This window comes from Maniola jurtina, chromosome 8 (assembly GCF_905333055.1).
Source record: "Maniola jurtina chromosome 8, ilManJurt1.1, whole genome shotgun sequence".
In the NCBI taxonomy this organism is placed as follows: Eukaryota; Metazoa; Arthropoda; class Insecta; order Lepidoptera; family Nymphalidae; genus Maniola; species Maniola jurtina.
This window is the reverse complement of record NC_060036.1, coordinates 12,522,780-12,542,262: the sequence shown is the minus strand read 5'-3', so window position 1 is coordinate 12,542,262 and position 19,483 is coordinate 12,522,780. Positions and strand designations below refer to the sequence as shown.

Here is a 19,483-nt window from a genome sequence, read left to right as displayed (position 1 = left end):
TATTCTTCATGCTTCGCGTCCCTCTCCGCCAATGTGCCTTGGCCATAATATTATTTTGTCAGTTCAATTTCTTTAAATACAATACAGTCCGACAATGCTCTTTTGGCACTTGAGTGAGGGCGCAGTTGTCGCTTTATGCCGACACAGCGAATTAACAACTAGTGCATTATTCTCTAGATGGCGGCTTTAGTTCCGATTTTGGCCACGCGCCAAAAGAGCCTTGTCGGACTGTATAATGAAATGAATTCCCATTTAATTTCGTTAGTTTATTTATTTATTAATAATAAATAATAATTTGGCTTTTTACATAATTATTATTGTAGGTGGCTATTTACTCTAATGACATTTCTAAATGCATAGTTAGAACCTTAAAGTAAAAATAATAATTAAGAGACTTATTAATTAATTAACAATAATTTAGTAAGTTTTTAAATATATTTACACATAATCTTAATCTAAAATGTTAACTAGATAAAACATTAATTAATAGCTGTCTTAAAAAACTAAGTCAGAGAGAAAAACATGAACACAAGAAATTCACAACTTCATGAGGAAAAGTAAATTGAAACAACATTTTTTGGACAATTAGGAGATTACCATGATTTTTGTTGTGTGTGTAGCCTTAGATAGCCCTGTGGTGTGATTCGCTAACTCAGTGTCTAAAAATTAATGATAGTCACCAAGCTCATTTTTTAATCCATTGAAGGTTTTCTACGAAACAATTATTTAATAACACCCAGTGAAGCAGCAATGTAGCACAAACCAACCTCGGTGGCTATCATTCAGCGTTAGACACTGGGTTACCGAATCACCTAGCTGTACGCATTCGTCGAGTGCATTGGCCAGAGAGTTTTTTGTCAATGTGCACTCTTATGGCTTGAATTCTGATTACTAAGCTCATGGTAAGCTTCCTGATTTTGTCCTACTCATAATCATCAAATATTGGCATATAGTCATCACTTCTAGACTTGATCTTCAATCCGAATTGAGCCATGTGGTTGACATCCCCCGTTTCTTGTTGGTCCAGGTTCTTAACGGCGTCAGTTTTCCAGTCGACGGTGTCTTGCTTCCTTGTTATGTCCTTGCGTTTCATGTTCCCTAGCTTTGTCGTTACTTGTTCTTTCTGTGAAGAAATTCATTTATTTCAGTTACTGTATAGATATTTTGTTGTTTATTAAATTTTTAATTAATATTGGTATATTATGTTATTTTCTACATTTTTGGTGTTACTACCGGTGTTTGACGATAGTGTTAAAATCCATTATTGTCACCTTTCATATTGTAAAGCGTGAGTGACAGCAATATCTTGAACATTGTCTAATCCATACTAATATTATAAATGCGAAAGTGTGTCTGTCTGTCTGTCTGTCTGCTACCTTTTCACGGCCCAACAGTTTAACCGATTCTGACGACAGGTACAGAGTTAGCTTATATCCCGGGGACGGACATAGGCTACTTTTTATCCCGGAAAATCAAAGAGTTCCCACGGTATTCCCAAAAACCCATCCGCTTAACCGATTTGTTTGAAAGGTGCCGAGGTAGCTTGCGTCTCTGTAATTGACATAGACAACTTTTTATCCCGAAAATAAAACAGTTCCCACGGGATCTTTAAAAACCTAATAAAAATCACCACTTTGTAGTAACAATGGTAATTTTAAAATAATTTGGCATCATTCATATATTTGTCTTATAACAATACGTATAGTTGTTTTGCTACCTTGTGTTATATGCATTAAGGATGTAGGTATTTATTTTTTATCTAGCTACATTATTAACATTATTAAGTTTCTAAGATTTTACCTGTACGGGATTATCAACATAACTAGCGTAAACTCTCAGAACCGGTTCGCCAGTTTTATCATCAAACGTCAGTTTACTTTTCGGAGGTATCTTAGCCTTGACCACCGACCTCTGTGGACTTGATTCCGAAACCCTCTTCTCTGTTACGGAAAACATACGAACTGGTGAGCGATTGGCCAAATTTGCCTTTTCTTTATTGAAATCTTGATCTTCGCTTATTTTAGCTTCAACAAGTTGTCCTGCAAATACTTCTCCGTCTTGATTTACTTTGGATTGTTTTTCATTTGCTCTTAGTAAAGTATAGGCTACGTTAACTGATTCAGCTGCCTTTACAAACGGGGATGCTCTTAGATTTTTTAGTTTATCAACTTTGTCCCTTTTACCGTCGCTTTGATTTTGTTTGTATAAAGCTTTTGTTTCCCTTTGAGTGGTGGTTGGTGGAATGTCTGTAGTTATATTAACCTTGGTATCTCTTGGTGTATCAATATTACTTTCTATTTTATCGAATTCACTTGCCATAGTGGCTCTGACATCATTTAATGCTGTGTAAAAACCATTTGCTATAACATTACCAACGCTTTGACCGATTTGAGCGTAATACACAGGTGCTGCATCTTGGTTTTCTGTACTCACTTCTACTTGCTTAGCTGTAGTAGTTGCCTGTGTTTCAGTGGTGACCAAATCTGAAGTTGAATTTTGTGGTATGGATGCTGTAGTAGCGTCTACATCGATGATATTTTCCGAAACGTTTTTAACACTAAAACCTTGAGGTACTAAAGCTATTACAGAGCTTTCTTGTGTTTCCCTTTGTACTAGATTCTTTTCATCACTGGAAACGAATGATGATGGTGCTTGTTTAGTAATCTGCTCATTCTGTAGCAAGTACAAAGGAGGTTCAGTATCTGGGGCTTGTGTTTGTACTTGGATTTGTGATGAGAAGTCTTGTGCGAATGGGAGGAAGTTAACTGGTGGGAATTGCTGGAAGATAGTTGGGAACTGTTGGTATATTCCGTTGGGTGGCATTATTAACCCTTCCGCCGCTTTGAAGTCCTGAGGAGTTCCATGGAAACCCTAGAATATAAAGTAGTCGTTATTATATCAATCTCTTCATCGTCATCATCATAATCTCAAAAAGTCGTGTCTTTTAGTTGAAAATTATGAGTATTTTCTTATTTATTCCTTTTTATAATGATATAGGTATTTGAAGAGGTTTATAAATTACATCAGTTCTTTTATTTGAGTTTTAAGACCTTAACTCTTTACAAAAGTTAAGTAAGTATATATAATTGCACGCACCTGCATTGAGAATTGATGTGGTATGACTGACGTCTCTGACACGGGTTGAGCTCCTAGATGTATGGGCAGACCATACTCGGAGGCTATATGTAAGGCTGCGTTGTTCCTCATTATACTCTGCAGTTCTGCTGCTGACATTGTCTGCAAAAGGTTATGTATTAATCTGATTGGTATTTAAATAATTATCTCCGCTTTGGCGGATATCGGGTATACCAATTGGTCAGAGATCTTTTTGGCTGAAAGTTGAAACCAACTGTTGGTACTCGTATATACTATATCTAGCGTGAAAGTTATGGTCCTACTTACGGATGCTTTTGAAAATCCGATGGGTGGTTCTATCTTTGGATTTGGTTGATAGATCGGTTGATCTGCATATTTCTCCGATACTTCATACGTTGGTCTTGGCTGAAACATTGTTATCTTTTAATTTGATAATTGAATATTCGATAATGATCCAGTCGATAATAATAATTTGAGACTTTACGATTGAATTAATTTTACATGTCAAAATCTACAGTTGGTTACTATGTTACGAGTATATATTATGTTATGTATATTAGCTTATCGATATAATGGATGATATAAATCTAACTTTGTACACATATAAACATCGAGCAAACGAACAGGTAGAGTGCTTAGTGATTATTTAACTACCACCACGGTAATGCGGTGCACCGCCCATGAACATTTGCAGCTCCAGAGAAACCGCCAATGTGTTGCTGGCTTTTCAGGGTTTTTTGATCCACCCCTTCATAAGAATATTGAAATCTAATAGGAACCCCGCCGAAGGGAGCTGGTTCCATAATTTGCATTTATGCTAGTAAATAAGTTTTTATAAACAAAAGAAAGTTTTAATGCAAACTAATAAAAAAAGTTGGAAACTAACGCTGAAATATTAGAGTAAAATTGTTTTTCTGTCACTTGGTATATTTTAATGTTGTTGGACATTTATACTCATGAACTCAGAATTTTCTCCTCTTTTATTTTGACATCCCACTAGAATAGCAAAAAAAAAATTTTAAGTGTTAATTTTAAGTGGGGTTATTTTTTATCTAACATCCGTTAGCTCAATTTTTTACTCATAAAATATAGCCTATGTCACCCGGACCTTTAAAACGAATCAATTGACACCTCATTCATCAAAATCGGCGCAGTAGTTGAGGCGCTATGGTGGAACACACAATCTGGATACATACATACATATACTGCTAAAATTATAACCCTTTCTTTTGGCTTTGCCACAGTCGGGTAAAAACTTACAGCCTCGGAAGACTCGCTCTCGCTGCTTGTTTCAGAAGAATCCATGACGACGATCGGCCTCTCGGACAGGCTGAGGTTGGGCGCTGGGATGGTGTGGATGGCACCTGCGGTCACAAACACCTGAACCGAATTGTCTTTGCCCACAGCATGCACACATCACTCGGTTATTGTAAAAGGGATTTGAAGATTTTTGCCTGCCTAGTAGTCCGCCATTTTCTTTTTTTTTACAAAATGGCGGTTGCGTAATAATTACTCAAATTCATAAAACATATTTGTAACACGAGTGATGTAAAGATTGCTGTGGACAACAACATTTGATAACAGTGCAAATGTGCACGAAGAAAGAATTTTTATAGGTAATTTGACTTGGAAAAATAAAGGACAATGGTACCTATGTATTTGACAATAGTTTAGTCCTTCGCTGTCTAGCCGCTATAGGTAGGTACCTACAGACGAGGGACTGCAGTCCTTGGGGTAGGTACATTTCGCAATAGCTGTAAGGCTGGTGTCAAACATCCGGAATCGCATTTATAATTCAGATTCTGTAACCAAAATGCTCAGAATTGTAGATTTTCTCATAGACCACAAGACCGAGAAGACGAAGTCTGAGATGCTTTTCCTATTCCAAGCCGCGGTGCAGTGCGAGCTGAATTGCTCTTTTTTGAGTTATAAAAGTGTCGCTATTTGTTTTAACGTATTTGCAGAGTGATCCTTCTATACCTAGAACTGGTGTTTAGCTTAGATACAGAAAATAAAGAAAGGGGTGCTATAAGAGTGCTCAAGTGCATCTCAGCTAGTCAACCTGTACCATCTGCCTGTATAACCGGAGAGGACGCGGCTCGAACGAAGTCGTAGTCTGGAGTCGCCACTGGAATCGGCAGCCTGGTGGTCTTCCATGGGCTGAAGATGTGATTGCGCGTTGGAACTGGGTTGATGTGCTTCATGGCATATCTGGAAACGATGGTTAGTCTTTTATGATGGACAAGTGTGTAGATAGGTACCTCGGTCCTCACCATCAATGGCACACTGCTGAACACGGGTTTTGTTTCAGAATGAGAATGGTTTAGGCCACCACGCATGGCGGATTGGCAGACTTCACACACTTCTTAGAACATGGAAAACTCAGGCATACAGGTTTCCTCACGATGTTTGCGAGTGTTAGGTACCTAACTACGTGATACGCACATAACCCCGAAAAGTTGAAGTGTGTGCCCGGGGTCGTACCTCGTAAATACTATAGGCTATCACCGATTTTTTGGTTTCAAATAATATAATAGTGCTTCAGATTGGTCATTTAGCGTGTAGTTTGAGTCCCGAGTATCATAGAAGTGGTTGACTTGATCGAAGAAAAGTTAAAAGCACTAAACCTGCGAACTGCCGACAGATAGCGTAAATTAGTGTTTCTGTCGCTCGGTGCTTTTTGACATAGCATCTATCATTTTTGTGTTTATGAACTCAGAATTTTTTTCCTCTTTCATTTTGACACCCCACTCGATACAATAGCAAAACCAAATGTTTAGATACTCCCACTTTTTTTGATACCTAGGTATAGTTACCTACCATCCGTCGATAATTTTTTTTTTTGACGTGACAACGTCTTATAATTCGATAGAGCCGGCTGCACGCACGAAAAAACATGACTCATGCGGCGTTACCTCGCTCTGAGGCGTTCCATGTAAGGCTTGAAGTGCAAGCGAGAGCACGGAACGAGCGACAAAGAGGCACAATCGGCCTTTGTTGTCACGTTCAACTATCGTCAGTAAACCGACTTTTTTTTGTAAAAAATATAGCTTAGGTAGGTATGTCACCCGTACCATAACAACGAATTTTAGGCGCTACGGTGGAACACACAGAATCTGGATACAAACATACATGCATAAGCTGCTAAAATCATAACCCTACATTTTGGCTTTGTCGCAGTCGGGTAAAAAGTGGTACGTAAAACAAACCTGTGATGGGGAAAATTCCTGTATAAAATGTACGGCGGCGCCCGCCTGGACGCGGTGGGCACGATGCGTTGAGGGTACGGCCGCTGCAGCACCACGCCGGGCCGGAACGCGACCGGACTCCGCAACTTCAGCGCCATCCGGCTGGGGTACGACGCTTCGGAGAACGTCCATATTGTCATGACTAGCAGTATCTGTGGGAACAAAAAAAACCGTGTTCCGTACTTTGGAAATTGGAATATGATATTCCGCGTGGAATTAGCTTTTTAAAGATCCCGTGGGAACTGTTTGATTTTCCGGGATAAAAAGTTGTCCATGTCAATCAAAGAAACGCGCTTCCTCGGTACCAAATTTCATACAAATCGGTTAAGCGGATGGGTTTTTACTTTTTGGGAATCCCGTGGGAATCCTTTGATTTTCCGGGATAAAAATAGCCTATGTCCGTCCCCGGGATATAAGCTAACCCTGTACCAAATTTCGTCAGAATCGGTTAAACTGTTGAGCCGTGAAAAGGTAGCAGACAGACAGACACACTTTCGCATTTATAATATTAAGTATGGATTATTCGTATTAGGTTTATTTGTATACTAGCTGATGCCCGCAACTTCGTCCGCGTGGATTTAGGCTTTTAAAAATCCCGTGAGAACTCTTTGATTTTCCGGGATAAAAAGTAGCCTATGTCACTCTCCAGGTCTTTAACTATACCTAACTTATGCAAAAATCACATCGATCTGTTACTCCTTCACGACGTGATTGAATGATAAATCAATAAACCCGTATCCCGAAGAATCCCAATAAACGGGTATCCCGAAGAATCCCAATAAACCCGTATCCCGAAGAATCCTTAGTTTTTTTTCGGGATAAAAACTACCCTTAGATATATGTTAACCCGGATTATCAGCTAACACTGTACCTACCACATTAAAATCCGTTCTGTAGTTTTCGCGTGATGCGGGCACAAACAGACAAAAATTACAAAATATCCAAACACAATCTATATCAATAAACATTTTCCTTATAAATAATTGTAGTTATGGTGATTTAGTAGGTATTTTTCAAACCCGCAATGTATACCTATCGTGCAAATCTCGGGGTCCATGCCCCGCCTACGATGTGGATTGGCCCCATAGTACCTATGTACGTCACATTCGTTGACCTCTAGCGTCAGTCAGACGCTTTATTTGCAATACATTAGGTTACGAACTTAAAAAAATACAAATTTTGATTTTTCACGTTTTTTTTGTGGTAGTTATAGGTAGATATATATCTTATTAGTAATCATCAATTATACCTACTATATCACCTGTCATAATTTTTGCTAGCATTTTTATTACGACCTGTAGAATTGGCGTAAAAAATAATATTTTATTTTATAATACATAATTATTCGATAGGAAATAGAGTGGTAGCGAAATGCGGTAGTAAAATTGCGTTTCCAAAGAACATATTACGAATTACTACTTAATATACCTACACAATATTTTTTGTTTGATAAAGTATTTAATCTATTGTTAAATTAATATAAAACTATACCTACATAATATTTTTTGTTTAATAAGTAGGTATAATTACCTATTTATTGATTTAAAAATGAACAAAAGAATTTACAATGGATACAGTTGTTTATCAACGCATTCAATGATTAAGATTTAATTTCTTTTCTTTTACGGAATGCGGTCTACGCATTGAATTAATAAATAAGTAGGTACATACTTTAGAATCGTCATCATCATCCTGATTAACCCATCGCCGGCTCACTACAGAGCACGGCTCTTCTCTATGATTAAAGAATGGTTTTGGCATATAGTCTATATACCACTAATAAGGTAACTAAATCACACTAATATTATAAAGGCGAAAGTTTGTATGTGTGTGTGTATGTTTGTTCACGCAAAAACTACTAGACGGTTTTGGCTGAAATTTGGAATGAAGGTAGAATAAGTATTATCCTGGATTAGCACATAGGCTACATTTTATCCCGAAAAATCAGAGTTCCCACGGGATTTCGGAAAACCTAAATCCACGCGGATGAAGTCGCGGGCATCAGCTAGTGGTAATTAATTTACTGGTACACTGGGTTACCTATAGATAAATTCTGTCGTAGAAACGAACAATGTTCTATAAAAGTAAGGCGGTCAGCAGGGACACCTTTTTACGCGATGCCAAGCCGGTTCTGATGTCTCTACTCGAAGTGAGAACGCATTCCCGGAATCGACGCAAAAGGCTGGTTGAATCATCGGTACTAGAGATCAATGTGCATTTAAATTCAGTATTAAATTCTAACTTTCCAAGGTTAGATTGTGAGGCAACCTGCATCCTGAAAGCTCTGATGTTCCAAAAGATGTGTTAAGTTGGCCAATCCGACCTTGGCTAGCGTGGTGGACTATGGCTTAATTAAACTAAACCCTTCTCATTCTGAAAGGAGACCCGTAATTAGCTATACCTATCTACTCACTACTGTGATGACGTATGGCACTGAAACGTGGACACTGATAGTTGGCGTTGTCTACAAGTTCAAAGACGCTCAGCGTGCTATAGAGCGGGCTATGTGAGGAATCTCTCTGAGGGACTCCGTAACGAGGAAATCCGTAGGAGAGCCAGAGTTACCGACATAGTTCAACGAATTAGCCAGCTGAAATGGCAGTGGACGGGCCACGTCTGCTGCAGAACTGATGGTCGCTGGGGCAGACGTGTTCTGGAGTGGAGACCGCGTATCAGCAAGCACAGTGTGGGACGACCTGCAACCCACTAGACTGACGACCTTAAGAAAATAGCAGGAAGTGATTGGATGAGGAAGCCGGAGGATCGTGTGTGGTGGCGCGCTCTTGGGAAAGCCTATGTTGAAGTCAAAGCCAAAGCCAAAGTTTAATAGAATAAAAAAAAAATTTGAAAAAAAATAAATTTGAATTTATGTGTCCAGCTGTGGACGCAAGCAAGCTGATTGACTGATCGATCATAGCGCGGCGCCAAGAAGCCCATGAGTCGCGCAGTCTACGACACGTAAGACAAGCTGTGCAAGGAAAATAGGATCTATAAAATACTTTTATCAAGGAAAAACAAAGGGTGGTTTTTAAAAACGTGAACGAAAATCAGTATGAAAAGAGCAACCACCGAGTTTCTTACTGGTTCTTCTCGGTAAGAAAGGCATTCCGAACCAGTGGTAGATGCTCTTGAGGATTCAAAAGTACTTGTAAAAGTCTAATTGAATAATAATATTTTGAATTTGAATACCTAACTAGGTAGGCTACTTAATTTTATTGTTTACTAGATGATGCCCGCGACTTCGTCCGCGTGGATTTAAGTTTTTTGAAATCCCGTGGGAACTCTTTGATTTTCCGGGATAAAAAGTAGCCTATGTGTTAATCCTGGATATTATCTATCTCCATTCCAAATTTCAGCCAAATCCGTCCAGTAGTTTTTGCGTGAAGGAGTAACAAACATACACACACACACACATACACACACACATACAAACTTTCGGCTTTATAATATTAGTGTGATTATAAAAACATATTGTATAATAATTTAAACATAATAATAAAACTAGGAAGTCACCAGTGAAAGTAATAAGACGTTAGATAGGAACATAAATCATTTTCCAATACAAAAAGGTGAATTACTTGAAACCCGAGATTAAAATATGACGTCGGCACACGCCACATTATCTAAGTAGGTAGGTACCTACATTGCATGATCATGAGACATGCTTTTCAGCATTTTGCCCAGTTTTTCAGTGTAAAATACTTTTGTTACGTGATGTATACGCGTCTAATATTAATATTTATGAGGTTAGGTAATAGAACATTGACATAAACGTACTTTGTTACCATCATACTTAGTAACTAGTAGCACTACCTACATCGTACCTAGTCAATACGCGACGCGAGTCTGACTCGCACTTGGCCGGTTTTTTTTTAATGAGTAAGTACCTATTGTTTGAAGAAACAGCTATTAGAAGCTCTTCATTTTATGACACAATTAATACTTAATTAAAAATCTTTGCATGTTAAATTACAAGTGTAAATTAAAAATTTAAAAATTCAATTTCAAATGGCATCATCTCATCAGCCTGTCTATCTCGCAAACCGCACTTATGAAAGACAAGTGTAAATTGAAAATTTATAACACCCCCGACAAGTGAAGGTTACAGTAACTAGAAAAGAGCTGATAACTTTCAAACGGCTGAACAGATTTTCTTGGATTATAGCTAAGAACACTCTCAATCAAGCCACCTTTCAAACAAAAAAACTAAATTAAAATCGGATCATTCGTTTAGGAGCTACGATGCCACAGACAGATAGATACACAAATACACACGTCAAACTTATAATACCCCTCTTTTTGGGTCGGGGGTTAAAAATTGACTTGTAATTCCCTCTTCACAGTATTGAGTCGGTTTTGGCTACGCGGGTATTGGTCCACGCATTACCGCAAAAAGAAAAATATTCTTTCTACTGGACCAAACGTCAGGGTTTGGTTTCGCCAGCCAGTTCCGGCTGCAAAAAATACGGGAGCTTTATTTACCCCGTATTTTACTTTCGCAATTACGGATTTCTGTATTATCGTATGATGAAATACGGGGTAACCCGTAAAACACGGGGTACTATCTGACAATCCTACGTACCCCTTATTATAATAAGGGATTCCGACGAAATGAAGCCAAACTTCAATCTCTAATTTTATTCAACAGCAAAGATGAGATTTTTAGGGTTCCGTACTTCAAAAGGAAAAACGGAATCCTTATACGATCACATTGTTGTCTGCCTGTCTGTCTGTTCGTCTGTCCGGCTGTCCGTCTGTCGTGTCTGTCAAGAAAACCTATAGAGTACTTACTTCCCGTTGACTTAGAATCATAAAATTTAGCAGGTATTATAGCACAAGTAAAGGAATAAATCCGAAACCTGTGAATTTGTGGTTACATAATTAAAAAAAAATTGAAATGTGTTCACGAAAAATTTAATTCACTAAATCGCATATAAATGGCGGAGACCGTTATTAACTTGCCCAGTTCTCCATAAAGGTGTTCGGTATTTCCTGTACGATAGTACGGAACCCTTCGTGTGCGAGTCCGACTCGCACTTGGCCGGTCCGGTGTTTTATGAGCAAGCAGCTGAAAATATTACTACAAAATGTCTCAATCCAACCACCGTGACTCGTTTCACTCTTGTCACTACTCTCGCATGATACAAGTGATTATTATCCGAACAGTTAGCTATGCGAAAGTGAAATGAAGTGGTAATGACCTTGGACAGAATTTAAGACGTTGTGATCAGATCAGTGATATCGAGAGTAATTTGGCCAACTCGCCGATCTTATTTTTCGGCACCATCATGCCGATTTAGGGTAAAAAATGGGGGATCCTAATTGCCTACTAAACATGTAGTGTGTAGGGTCATTGTATATTGCATATTATTGTTGATTGAACAGTTGAAAAGAGCAACCGCTGAGTTTCTTGCTGGTTCTTCTCGGTAGCTTAGGAACGGCATTCCGAACCAGTGATCAAAAGCACTTTTAATAGTTTATTTGAATAAAAATCTATTCTATTCCATTCCATTCTAGGTGGGATCCTAGATCGCCTCCTAGATGGGCCGCGCACGCACTGAGCCTACCCATGCGTAGGGACCATCTTACATTGCTCCAATAAAGCTACTCCCTAAATCGGCCCCGCCGTAGTATCGTTAGTAGAATGCTTTAGAGTTAGACTAACCTGAAACGTTATAACAGATTTTCAGGGTTCGCATACCTACAGGCACAGAGGCAGATTAAGCAATCTTGCATTTGATTAAAAGAGATATTTTCCTTACAGTTAGAACTATGTAAAATATGTAACTGTGTCTGAAGACTACCTACTACTTATATTATTTTTCTTCTCCTAGCTCTATTAACTATCAATAAATTTTCATTTTCATACATTATTTATTTTCTTTACCTACTTCATAACTATTCATCTCAAGTAAGGCTTGCCGCCTATTGTACTTTCAACTTCTGGGCGACTAATTTTTAGTTCCTGGACAAATAAAAATTAGAACTTTTAAAATAAAATAAGTGGGTATGTCTACTTATGCCAACTTTGTGAAAGGATAGACCTGCGTAGTCACAAAAATACGATAAATGATTGATTGATTGATTGATCCGTATTTTTACGTCAAAAATCCGTCAAATACGAATGAGTGCACACGCGTACGTACGTATGTTTTGTATGGCGGCCACTTTACTATACTATAAAGTATACTATACTTGATTCGTATTTTTACGAAACCAAATACGAATAGAATACGAATGAGTGCACAAGCCCCATAAACGCCCTTAGGCGATAAAAGTCAATGTACGCCAAGCTTAAGTTAGTCTGTGCGTATTAGGCCTCCTACGCACTGGCGACCATGGTCGCCGCGACCTGGCCGCGGCGGCCAGTGAATTCTGGACTTTATATGGCAATCGCTATAGCCCCTACGCACTTAGCGGCCAGCGACCAGCGGCCACCGTTGGCCGCGGCGTCCAATTTGATGCCACGCGACCAGCGACCAATCGTGGCCGTCGAGAACATCACTTCTGTATTAAAATTCATCAGTGCTACCGCATCGGCCGCGGCGACCAGACGTGTAGCTAGCTACAGAGTGATTATTTTACAATGGCCAATTTCGACACGGAAAGGTTCATAATTGAAGTTGAAAATAGAAGAGGTTTATGGGATTTAGCATCAAATGATTACTCCAATAAAGATGTTAAGCGGCAGTTGTGGCTTGAAGTGGTCGATATATTTGGCGGTGAATCCATGGAAGATAAAGAAAAGGCAGAACTTGGTTAGTATTTTATTTTATTATGCCTAAGTAAATTAATAATGCGATGAACTACAATAAACGCAGCAGGTGCTGTAGTAGCATTCGACACGTATATGTGACATGAGTGATTTTTTTTTAAAGTTGTTCCGTTCATTCAAAATCTAAGAAATTTTAGCAAATAGGTAATTGTCAAAAGTATAACTATTTTATTTCTACTATTTTTCGCTTTGCACATGAGTTTTGACAATTATTTGCTAAAATTTCCCAGGTTTTCGTAATGATTGGAATAACTTTTTAAAAAGATTACTCATACCGCATGTGCGTTCGACGCCATTTTGTTTACGGCGCGCAATGGCGGCTCGCGGCGAGCACCCATATATTTACAAATTGTGCCAGGGCAAGCGACCATCGGTACTGAAGTAGTTTGCGAATATATCTCGATATTCGGTTGATGTTCTATTTGCTCTATTAGGTAAACATGCAGGTATTTCTAATAAAGCCTCTGGTACAGTTAACGTGTCCTTGAAATCATATCCGTCTCTTTCTCGCACAAAATTATGAAGCACACATAGAGCTTTTATAATCACAACTGCAAATTCTTTCTTGACGTTTAGGGGTCGGTGAAGAATCTGCCATTTATTGGCTAATATTCCAAATGTACATTCAATATAGCGGCGGGCACGGGATAGTCGATAATTAAAATTAGTCTTTACATTATTCAAGTTTCTCCCAGCATACGGTCGCATCATATGTTCCGATAGTGAAAACGCCTCATCACCCACTAAAACGAACGGCATTGATTGGCCATTTTCTTTGATGGGGTTATTGCTCGGAATATCGAGATCATTATTTAAGAGCCTATGATAAAATACAGAGTCTTTGTAAATTGACGAATCACTGCATTTGCCGTATGCTCCAATATCTACGTAAAGAAATTTATAATTTACATCACATATTGCAAGTAACACGATTGAAAAATAATTCTTGTAATTGTAATAAAGAGATCCCGAATGTTGTGGTTTGATAACTCTAATGTGCTTGCCGTCGATGGCTCCGATGCAATTAGGAAATTGGGCGTATTTTTGAAAACCTTCAGCCGTTTGAATCCACTTATCTCTGGTCAATTGTGGCATCACAATTGGTTTTAATATCTCCCATATTGCTTCACAAACATCAAATACTATTTCCGATACTGTAGGAAGCCCTATACGGTATTCATGACTTATATGAGATAAAGAACACCCAGTAGCCAAATACCTGAAAATAAAATTCACATTAATAAACATAATATTAGTTTTGTAATATGTACTACATTTATTTATTGATTTACAGGCATTACTCTCCAAAAAAGATGGAAAAACCTTAGAGACTGTTTCACAAGAGAGCTGCGCCGTCTTAAAGATGTCAAAAGTGGTTCTGCTGCAAAACGTAAATCACAATACACCTATTTCAACCAATTACTGTTTTTGAAATCAGTGCTGGACACAAACGCAACAGAAAATAGTCTCGAAGAGGCAAGTCAAGAAAATGAAAGTGCAAGATCTTCTGATCTTGAGACTCAACAGTCTGCATCAAAGTCGCTTAGAACAAAAAGGAAGAAAAAAATACCAAACGAAGAATCCGATACAGACCCTCTAATTTCAGTTCTGCATAAGACCATAGCGACTACACAGAATGATTCAAATTGTGACAGATTGTTTCTTTTATCCCTCCTCGAAAGATTTCAAACAATCCCTGCTGCAATGAAGACCAAAGCGAAAATGGAAATCATGGAAATTATAGAAAAATACCAACCGAACTGTACACCTACAACAGCGCGCATAAACTATTCAAGTAATTTCAATACTCTTAACGACCAAGAATATGACCCGCATCGACCGAGTTATTCAGGTTATTCTACTACCAACAGGATATCAGATGATTCAAATTACAGCGATACTCATACTCATTATTCTGATATTTCTCAAAATTCAGAAATGATAGACCTATTTCCCAATTTGAATGATTAATTGTTCACAATTGCCATTTTTTAAGTTATGAAAATACAAATAATTTGATTATCTACTTCAGTTTTTTAATATTTAAAAACATGTTATAAGCAAGCCCTTTTCCTCTCCTTTTCAAAGTCGTAAAGTAGAATACTACTGAACAATAGTTCATAAATTTTTTAAAGTGGCAAAACCTTGGTCAATGAATTATACAGGTTGTTGTGAAAAACGCAACAGTGGTGGTTTAGGGTGATTCAGAATCAAGTCTTGTATAATTCAAATTTACAAAAAATCCGTTTAGCAGTTTAAGTAAAAAAAAAGGCCCTATCACATTATTTTTATTTTTCCTGTACACAATACTCCATTCCGAAACATCCTTTAAAATATATCACGTATTTTTTAAACATTCTGTATTTAAAAAAGAAAAAGCTTACCTTATTGTTATTACTAATTTTTCTTCTGCTGGAATGCATTTCCGATAGTTGTTACCAGTTCCAGTAATTTTTGGTTTTATTGTATCCAGTAACAGGTTAAAAGTATTCGTTGACATTCTCATGTAATTAAAGAATCTCTTCTCATACATTTTTAAATCCAAAAAATAAGTATAATATAATCCTTTAGTCTTTCTCTCGCAAAGTAATGGATGCACCCAAAACTGTCTTTTACGTGAAATCTTCCGTTTTCGTTTTCGTAGTAAATACACAAGCACAGTTAGCGTGATTATCTTCTGCACGTCCATCTTGACACATCCTTGGAAGTCGACTGCAAATTTTTCGGCCGTCCACATGTCGCGCTTGCCTACGCACCGGCGACCATAGCCGCGGCGGCCTGGCCGCGTCTATGGTCGCCAGTGCGTAGGAGGCCTTATGTACGTTACGTGCAACAAATAAGGCAGAACTAAATAGTCTGTGGGCAGAACGCTAACGGATTTCTTCAGTCTAATTGCCGATCCGCTAGAGAAATTACTGACTTGATGAATTTTCTGCACACTAAGCGCTGGCTGTGGTGATTATGGACCATAAAGTGCCATTTTTATACAAGCTGGCTATGTACGTGTCTTTTAAACATGATTATATGCATTAAAGCCTCCAAAGACAATCCTCAACTAACGTTATATTTAAAAGCAAGAAATCAAGAATTTTTTTATTATGTGAGGTACCTTCTATGTAGTGTATGCTTTGATTAGAAGTTAGAATAAGTATATCTAATCAAAGAGTGTATGTAGGTAACTCCAGTCAAGGTCTGAGGGACAGTAAAAGGTGCTTATATAGATACTTATTACTATAATAGGCTCTATAGATTAGCTATATCATCTAGCTAGTAATTTAATCATAAAATACTTTTTTTACAGCTTAAAGTATTAGTTTATGGTAATTAGAACCTATATGTAGAAGGTTGTAACGAAGTTTTTCAAAAAGTACCTAGGCCTGTTCTACTTTATATTTGGAGAAATCCTATAAAACAAGATTTTCAAGATATTAAGAATGTTAATTTAAAATTCTCCAAATAAGTTAAAGTTGGACATGATCGAATTTATAATACCTACTTAATTGACATAATATTACAACAGATATTACCTTATTGGATCTTAATCACAGACAGACAAAAAAATAATAAATAATTTAATAATATACACAATCTTATTTTGATTTTAGTATCGACGAAAATGGAGACTGACCTGATAAGCACCCCGAGGATTTTGAAGCTAGAATTTAACTAAGTAAGTACAGGTGTAAACGACAAGTGAAGGTTACAGTAACTAGAAAAGAGCTGATAACTTTCAAACGGCTGAACCGATTTTCTTGGATTAAGTATAGCTAAGAACACTCTCAATCAAGCCACCTTTTCAAACAAACAAAACTAAATTAAAATCGGTTCATTAGTTTAGGAGCTACGATGCCACAGACAGATACACAGATACACACGTCAAACTTATAACACTCCTCTTATTGGGTCGGGGGTTAAAAACGGATGTATCTTTTAAAGCGGACGTAGGTCTGCGTACTCTGTACCTAGGTTAGATAGGTACTAGTATTAAAGTATTAGCTTACTGTTGAAGTCGATTAGCAGATAACGATATAAATACGTGGACAAGTGTAAATGCGATGTGAAACCTGGCTGGACCGGTTTGTATGATATTTCTCTCCACACACGATCCGTATTAAAAGAAAATGCATTTCCTTGTGATGTACTCGAAATCGACCTCATTTAATTACCTACAGCGGAGCGGTGATAGCTTAGTGGTTAACAGGATTATTTGGAGGGTCGGGGATTCGATCTCCGGTAAATTTTCGAAGCTATTAATGTCAGTTGCTTTAACGGTGAACGAAAACAATATCGTGAGGAAACCTGCATATCTAAGAGTTCTTCATAATGCTCTCAAAGGTGTCTGAAGTCTGCCAATCCGCACTTGGCCATGTGGTGGACGAAGAAGACCGAAGATGTTACAAGTGTTAGAACCTCAAAGGCTCAACAGTAGAGGAACGGACGGAATTCCGAAAGGTCGGCGGTTCAAACTCGTTCCACTACTTGCTCTATTGTCGTACCTACTCCTAAGTCCTAGCCCAAGCTTTACGCTTAGTTGGAGGGGACGGGAATACTAGTCATGATTAACATGCTTAATATTTTTTTAAATAAATAGGTACCTAAATAAATAAAAAATTGCGACATATTTCAATATTCGATAGCTAAATCTTTGAATGACCCGCTTGTGTGAACTTGAGGTTGGTAGCATAAGGTGATAACAATGATGAAGATGACCAAAACCTGTGGTAGACAAATGCGGACGTAGGTACTGATGGTAACATAATATATTTATATTACGTAAATGTAGGTAAGTGCATAAGTACATTATATATTATAACTTTTTAATGCGCGTTATAAAACTACCTATTTCTGTACTTAACGTGAATTTCACTTGATCTATGATATAACGTAACTTATGCATATAATTACAGTAGCACATAATAGCACAGTTTTGCTGTAAGAGGAACGGTTACGGTGGCGGAAACACACTTTACACGCGACCTGACCCGTAACCACGCGAAGCGTGTATTGTAGTCGTAGAGGCTTATGAAGTTGAAAACTAAAACTCGACTACGATCGTCTTAATAAACGCTTAAATATTATGGCAAAATTGTTTTTCTGACGCTTGTTGTAGTACATTTATATTCATGAACTCGTGAATTTTCTCCTTTTCCATTTGACATACTTAATAGAGAAAAAAAAATTTTGGAGAGCCCCACTTTTTTTTTTATGTAACATCCGTCAGGTCAATTTTTTTTTTTGTAAAAAATGTACCTAGCCTATGTCACCCAGACCTTTACAATGAATCAATGGACACCTCATTCAACAAAATCGGCCCAGAAGTTTAGGCGCTACGGTGGAACACACAGAATCTGGATACAAACATACATACATAGACTGTTAAAATCATAATCCTTCCTTTTGGTTTTGCCGTAGTCGGGTAAAAAGAACTGTACTAACACCGAACGGGTGATGTGCACCCAACCATAACCTTCTTCCGGGCTTGCTATTGTTATATCTAGGGACTCAGCTGGTCTGGCCGTTACATCTTGTAATTTGTAGATATAATATAACCTAACCTAATAGCACAGCTAATAGTGCTCTGTAGACAAAAATTCCGTAGTGCGATTCAGAATCTATGGCGAGAGTTCTATCCCAAACAAAAACATTTCATGTGAAAAATAAGGGTCAGTTCCTATCAAAAAGTTTCGGCCATTAAAAATACTGATATCAAAAATTATGACCAGTTCTTTGCTAGGCTTGGTAAATGGAACCATACAATTTTATAAGGTGTTCTTCGACGTCCTTCAAGCTGTCATCGCATTCATAGGGATCGTGTTATAATGTGTTTAAATAATTATTTATTTGAAGCTCATTTGGACAGGCAATGGTTTTCTTGTTTTCAGCTTGACAACATTTTTGTACTGCTTCGAATTTTGCCAAGAAAACCATTGCCAGTTCCAAATGAGCTTCAAATTGTGGTGTTAATATTAACACATAAATTAATTATTTAAACACATTTAACAATAAGTAACAAAAACAAAACTTACCTTAATCATTTTGATTAAGTTAATCAGTTGGCGCCAAAAAAATTCAAATGTAACGTGCGATTACCGCATTGTCGTGATTCATAACTTTTTTAAAGAAAAAAATACACATTAATTGTCAAAATTTAAAATTCGAACACTTAAGCACAAGAACTGCTGTGGAAATAAAAAGTTTCCGTATAAACCAGCAAAAAGTTTTTAATAAAAAGTTTATACTTAATAAAAGTTATTTTATCATGTAAAAGTAATTATAATTAATTTTGCAATAAAAAAAGGTATTTTATCAGGAAACGTCACTATTCAAGGGCAGTCGAGCTGGTCTGTTGGCTGAAATAGGTCAT

At 37.6% G+C, this 19,483-nt stretch overlaps 3 protein-coding genes across 3 annotated transcripts; 1 reads left to right on the top strand and 2 right to left on the bottom strand.

Annotated features, from left to right (window-relative positions):
- Positions 1–670: 670 nt before the first annotated feature.
- Positions 671–19,273, bottom strand: LOC123867732. Its single transcript, XM_045909954.1, has 8 exons — positions 19,146–19,273; positions 6,306–6,496; positions 5,159–5,307; positions 4,357–4,460; positions 3,403–3,501; positions 3,097–3,237; positions 1,801–2,871; positions 671–1,123 (listed from the first exon to the last, which is right to left on the bottom strand). Exons 1-8 carry the CDS (start codon positions 19,152–19,154, stop codon positions 923–925), a joined length of 1,965 nt encoding a protein of 654 aa, XP_045765910.1. The 5' UTR covers positions 19,155–19,273; the 3' UTR covers positions 671–922.
- On the top strand, positions 12,655–15,145 carry LOC123867744. Its single transcript, XM_045909971.1, has 2 exons — positions 12,655–13,102; positions 14,414–15,145. The coding sequence occupies exons 1-2, from the start codon at positions 12,931–12,933 to the stop codon at positions 15,088–15,090; spliced, it is 849 nt and encodes a 282-aa protein (XP_045765927.1). The 5' UTR covers positions 12,655–12,930; the 3' UTR covers positions 15,091–15,145.
- On the bottom strand, positions 13,100–15,940 carry LOC123867736 (protein ALP1-like). Its single transcript, XM_045909963.1, has 2 exons — positions 15,504–15,940; positions 13,100–14,338 (listed from the first exon to the last, which is right to left on the bottom strand). The coding sequence occupies exons 1-2, from the start codon at positions 15,854–15,856 to the stop codon at positions 13,462–13,464; spliced, it is 1,230 nt and encodes a 409-aa protein (XP_045765919.1). The 5' UTR covers positions 15,857–15,940; the 3' UTR covers positions 13,100–13,461.
- Positions 19,274–19,483: the final 210 nt, after the last annotated feature.

What these genes read in the sequence shown, in the direction of transcription:
- LOC123867744 (XM_045909971.1), top strand. Translation starts at nt 12,931, where the DNA reads ATGGCCAATTTCGACACGGAAAGGTTCATAATTGAAGTTGAAAATAGA. An exon ending in TAAAGAAAAGGCAGAACTTG is followed by an intron (nt 13,103 to 14,413) that starts GTTAGTATTTTA and finishes ATTGATTTACAG; the next exon opens with GCATTACTCTCCAAAAAAGA.
- LOC123867736 (XM_045909963.1), bottom strand. Translation starts at nt 15,856, where the DNA reads ATGTGGACGGCCGAAAAATTTGCAGTCGACTTCCAAGGATGTGTCAAG. An exon ending in AAATTAGTAATAACAATAAG is followed by an intron (nt 14,339 to 15,503) that starts GTAAGCTTTTTC and finishes TTTTATTTTCAG; the next exon opens with GTATTTGGCTACTGGGTGTT.
- LOC123867732 (XM_045909954.1), bottom strand. An exon ending in TATACAGGCAGATGGTACAG is followed by an intron (nt 4,461 to 5,158) that starts GTTGACTAGCTG and finishes TTGTGACCGCAG; the next exon opens with GTGCCATCCACACCATCCCA. An exon ending in CACATCAATTCTCAATGCAG is followed by an intron (nt 2,872 to 3,096) that starts GTGCGTGCAATT and finishes TTTATATTCTAG; the next exon opens with GGTTTCCATGGAACTCCTCA.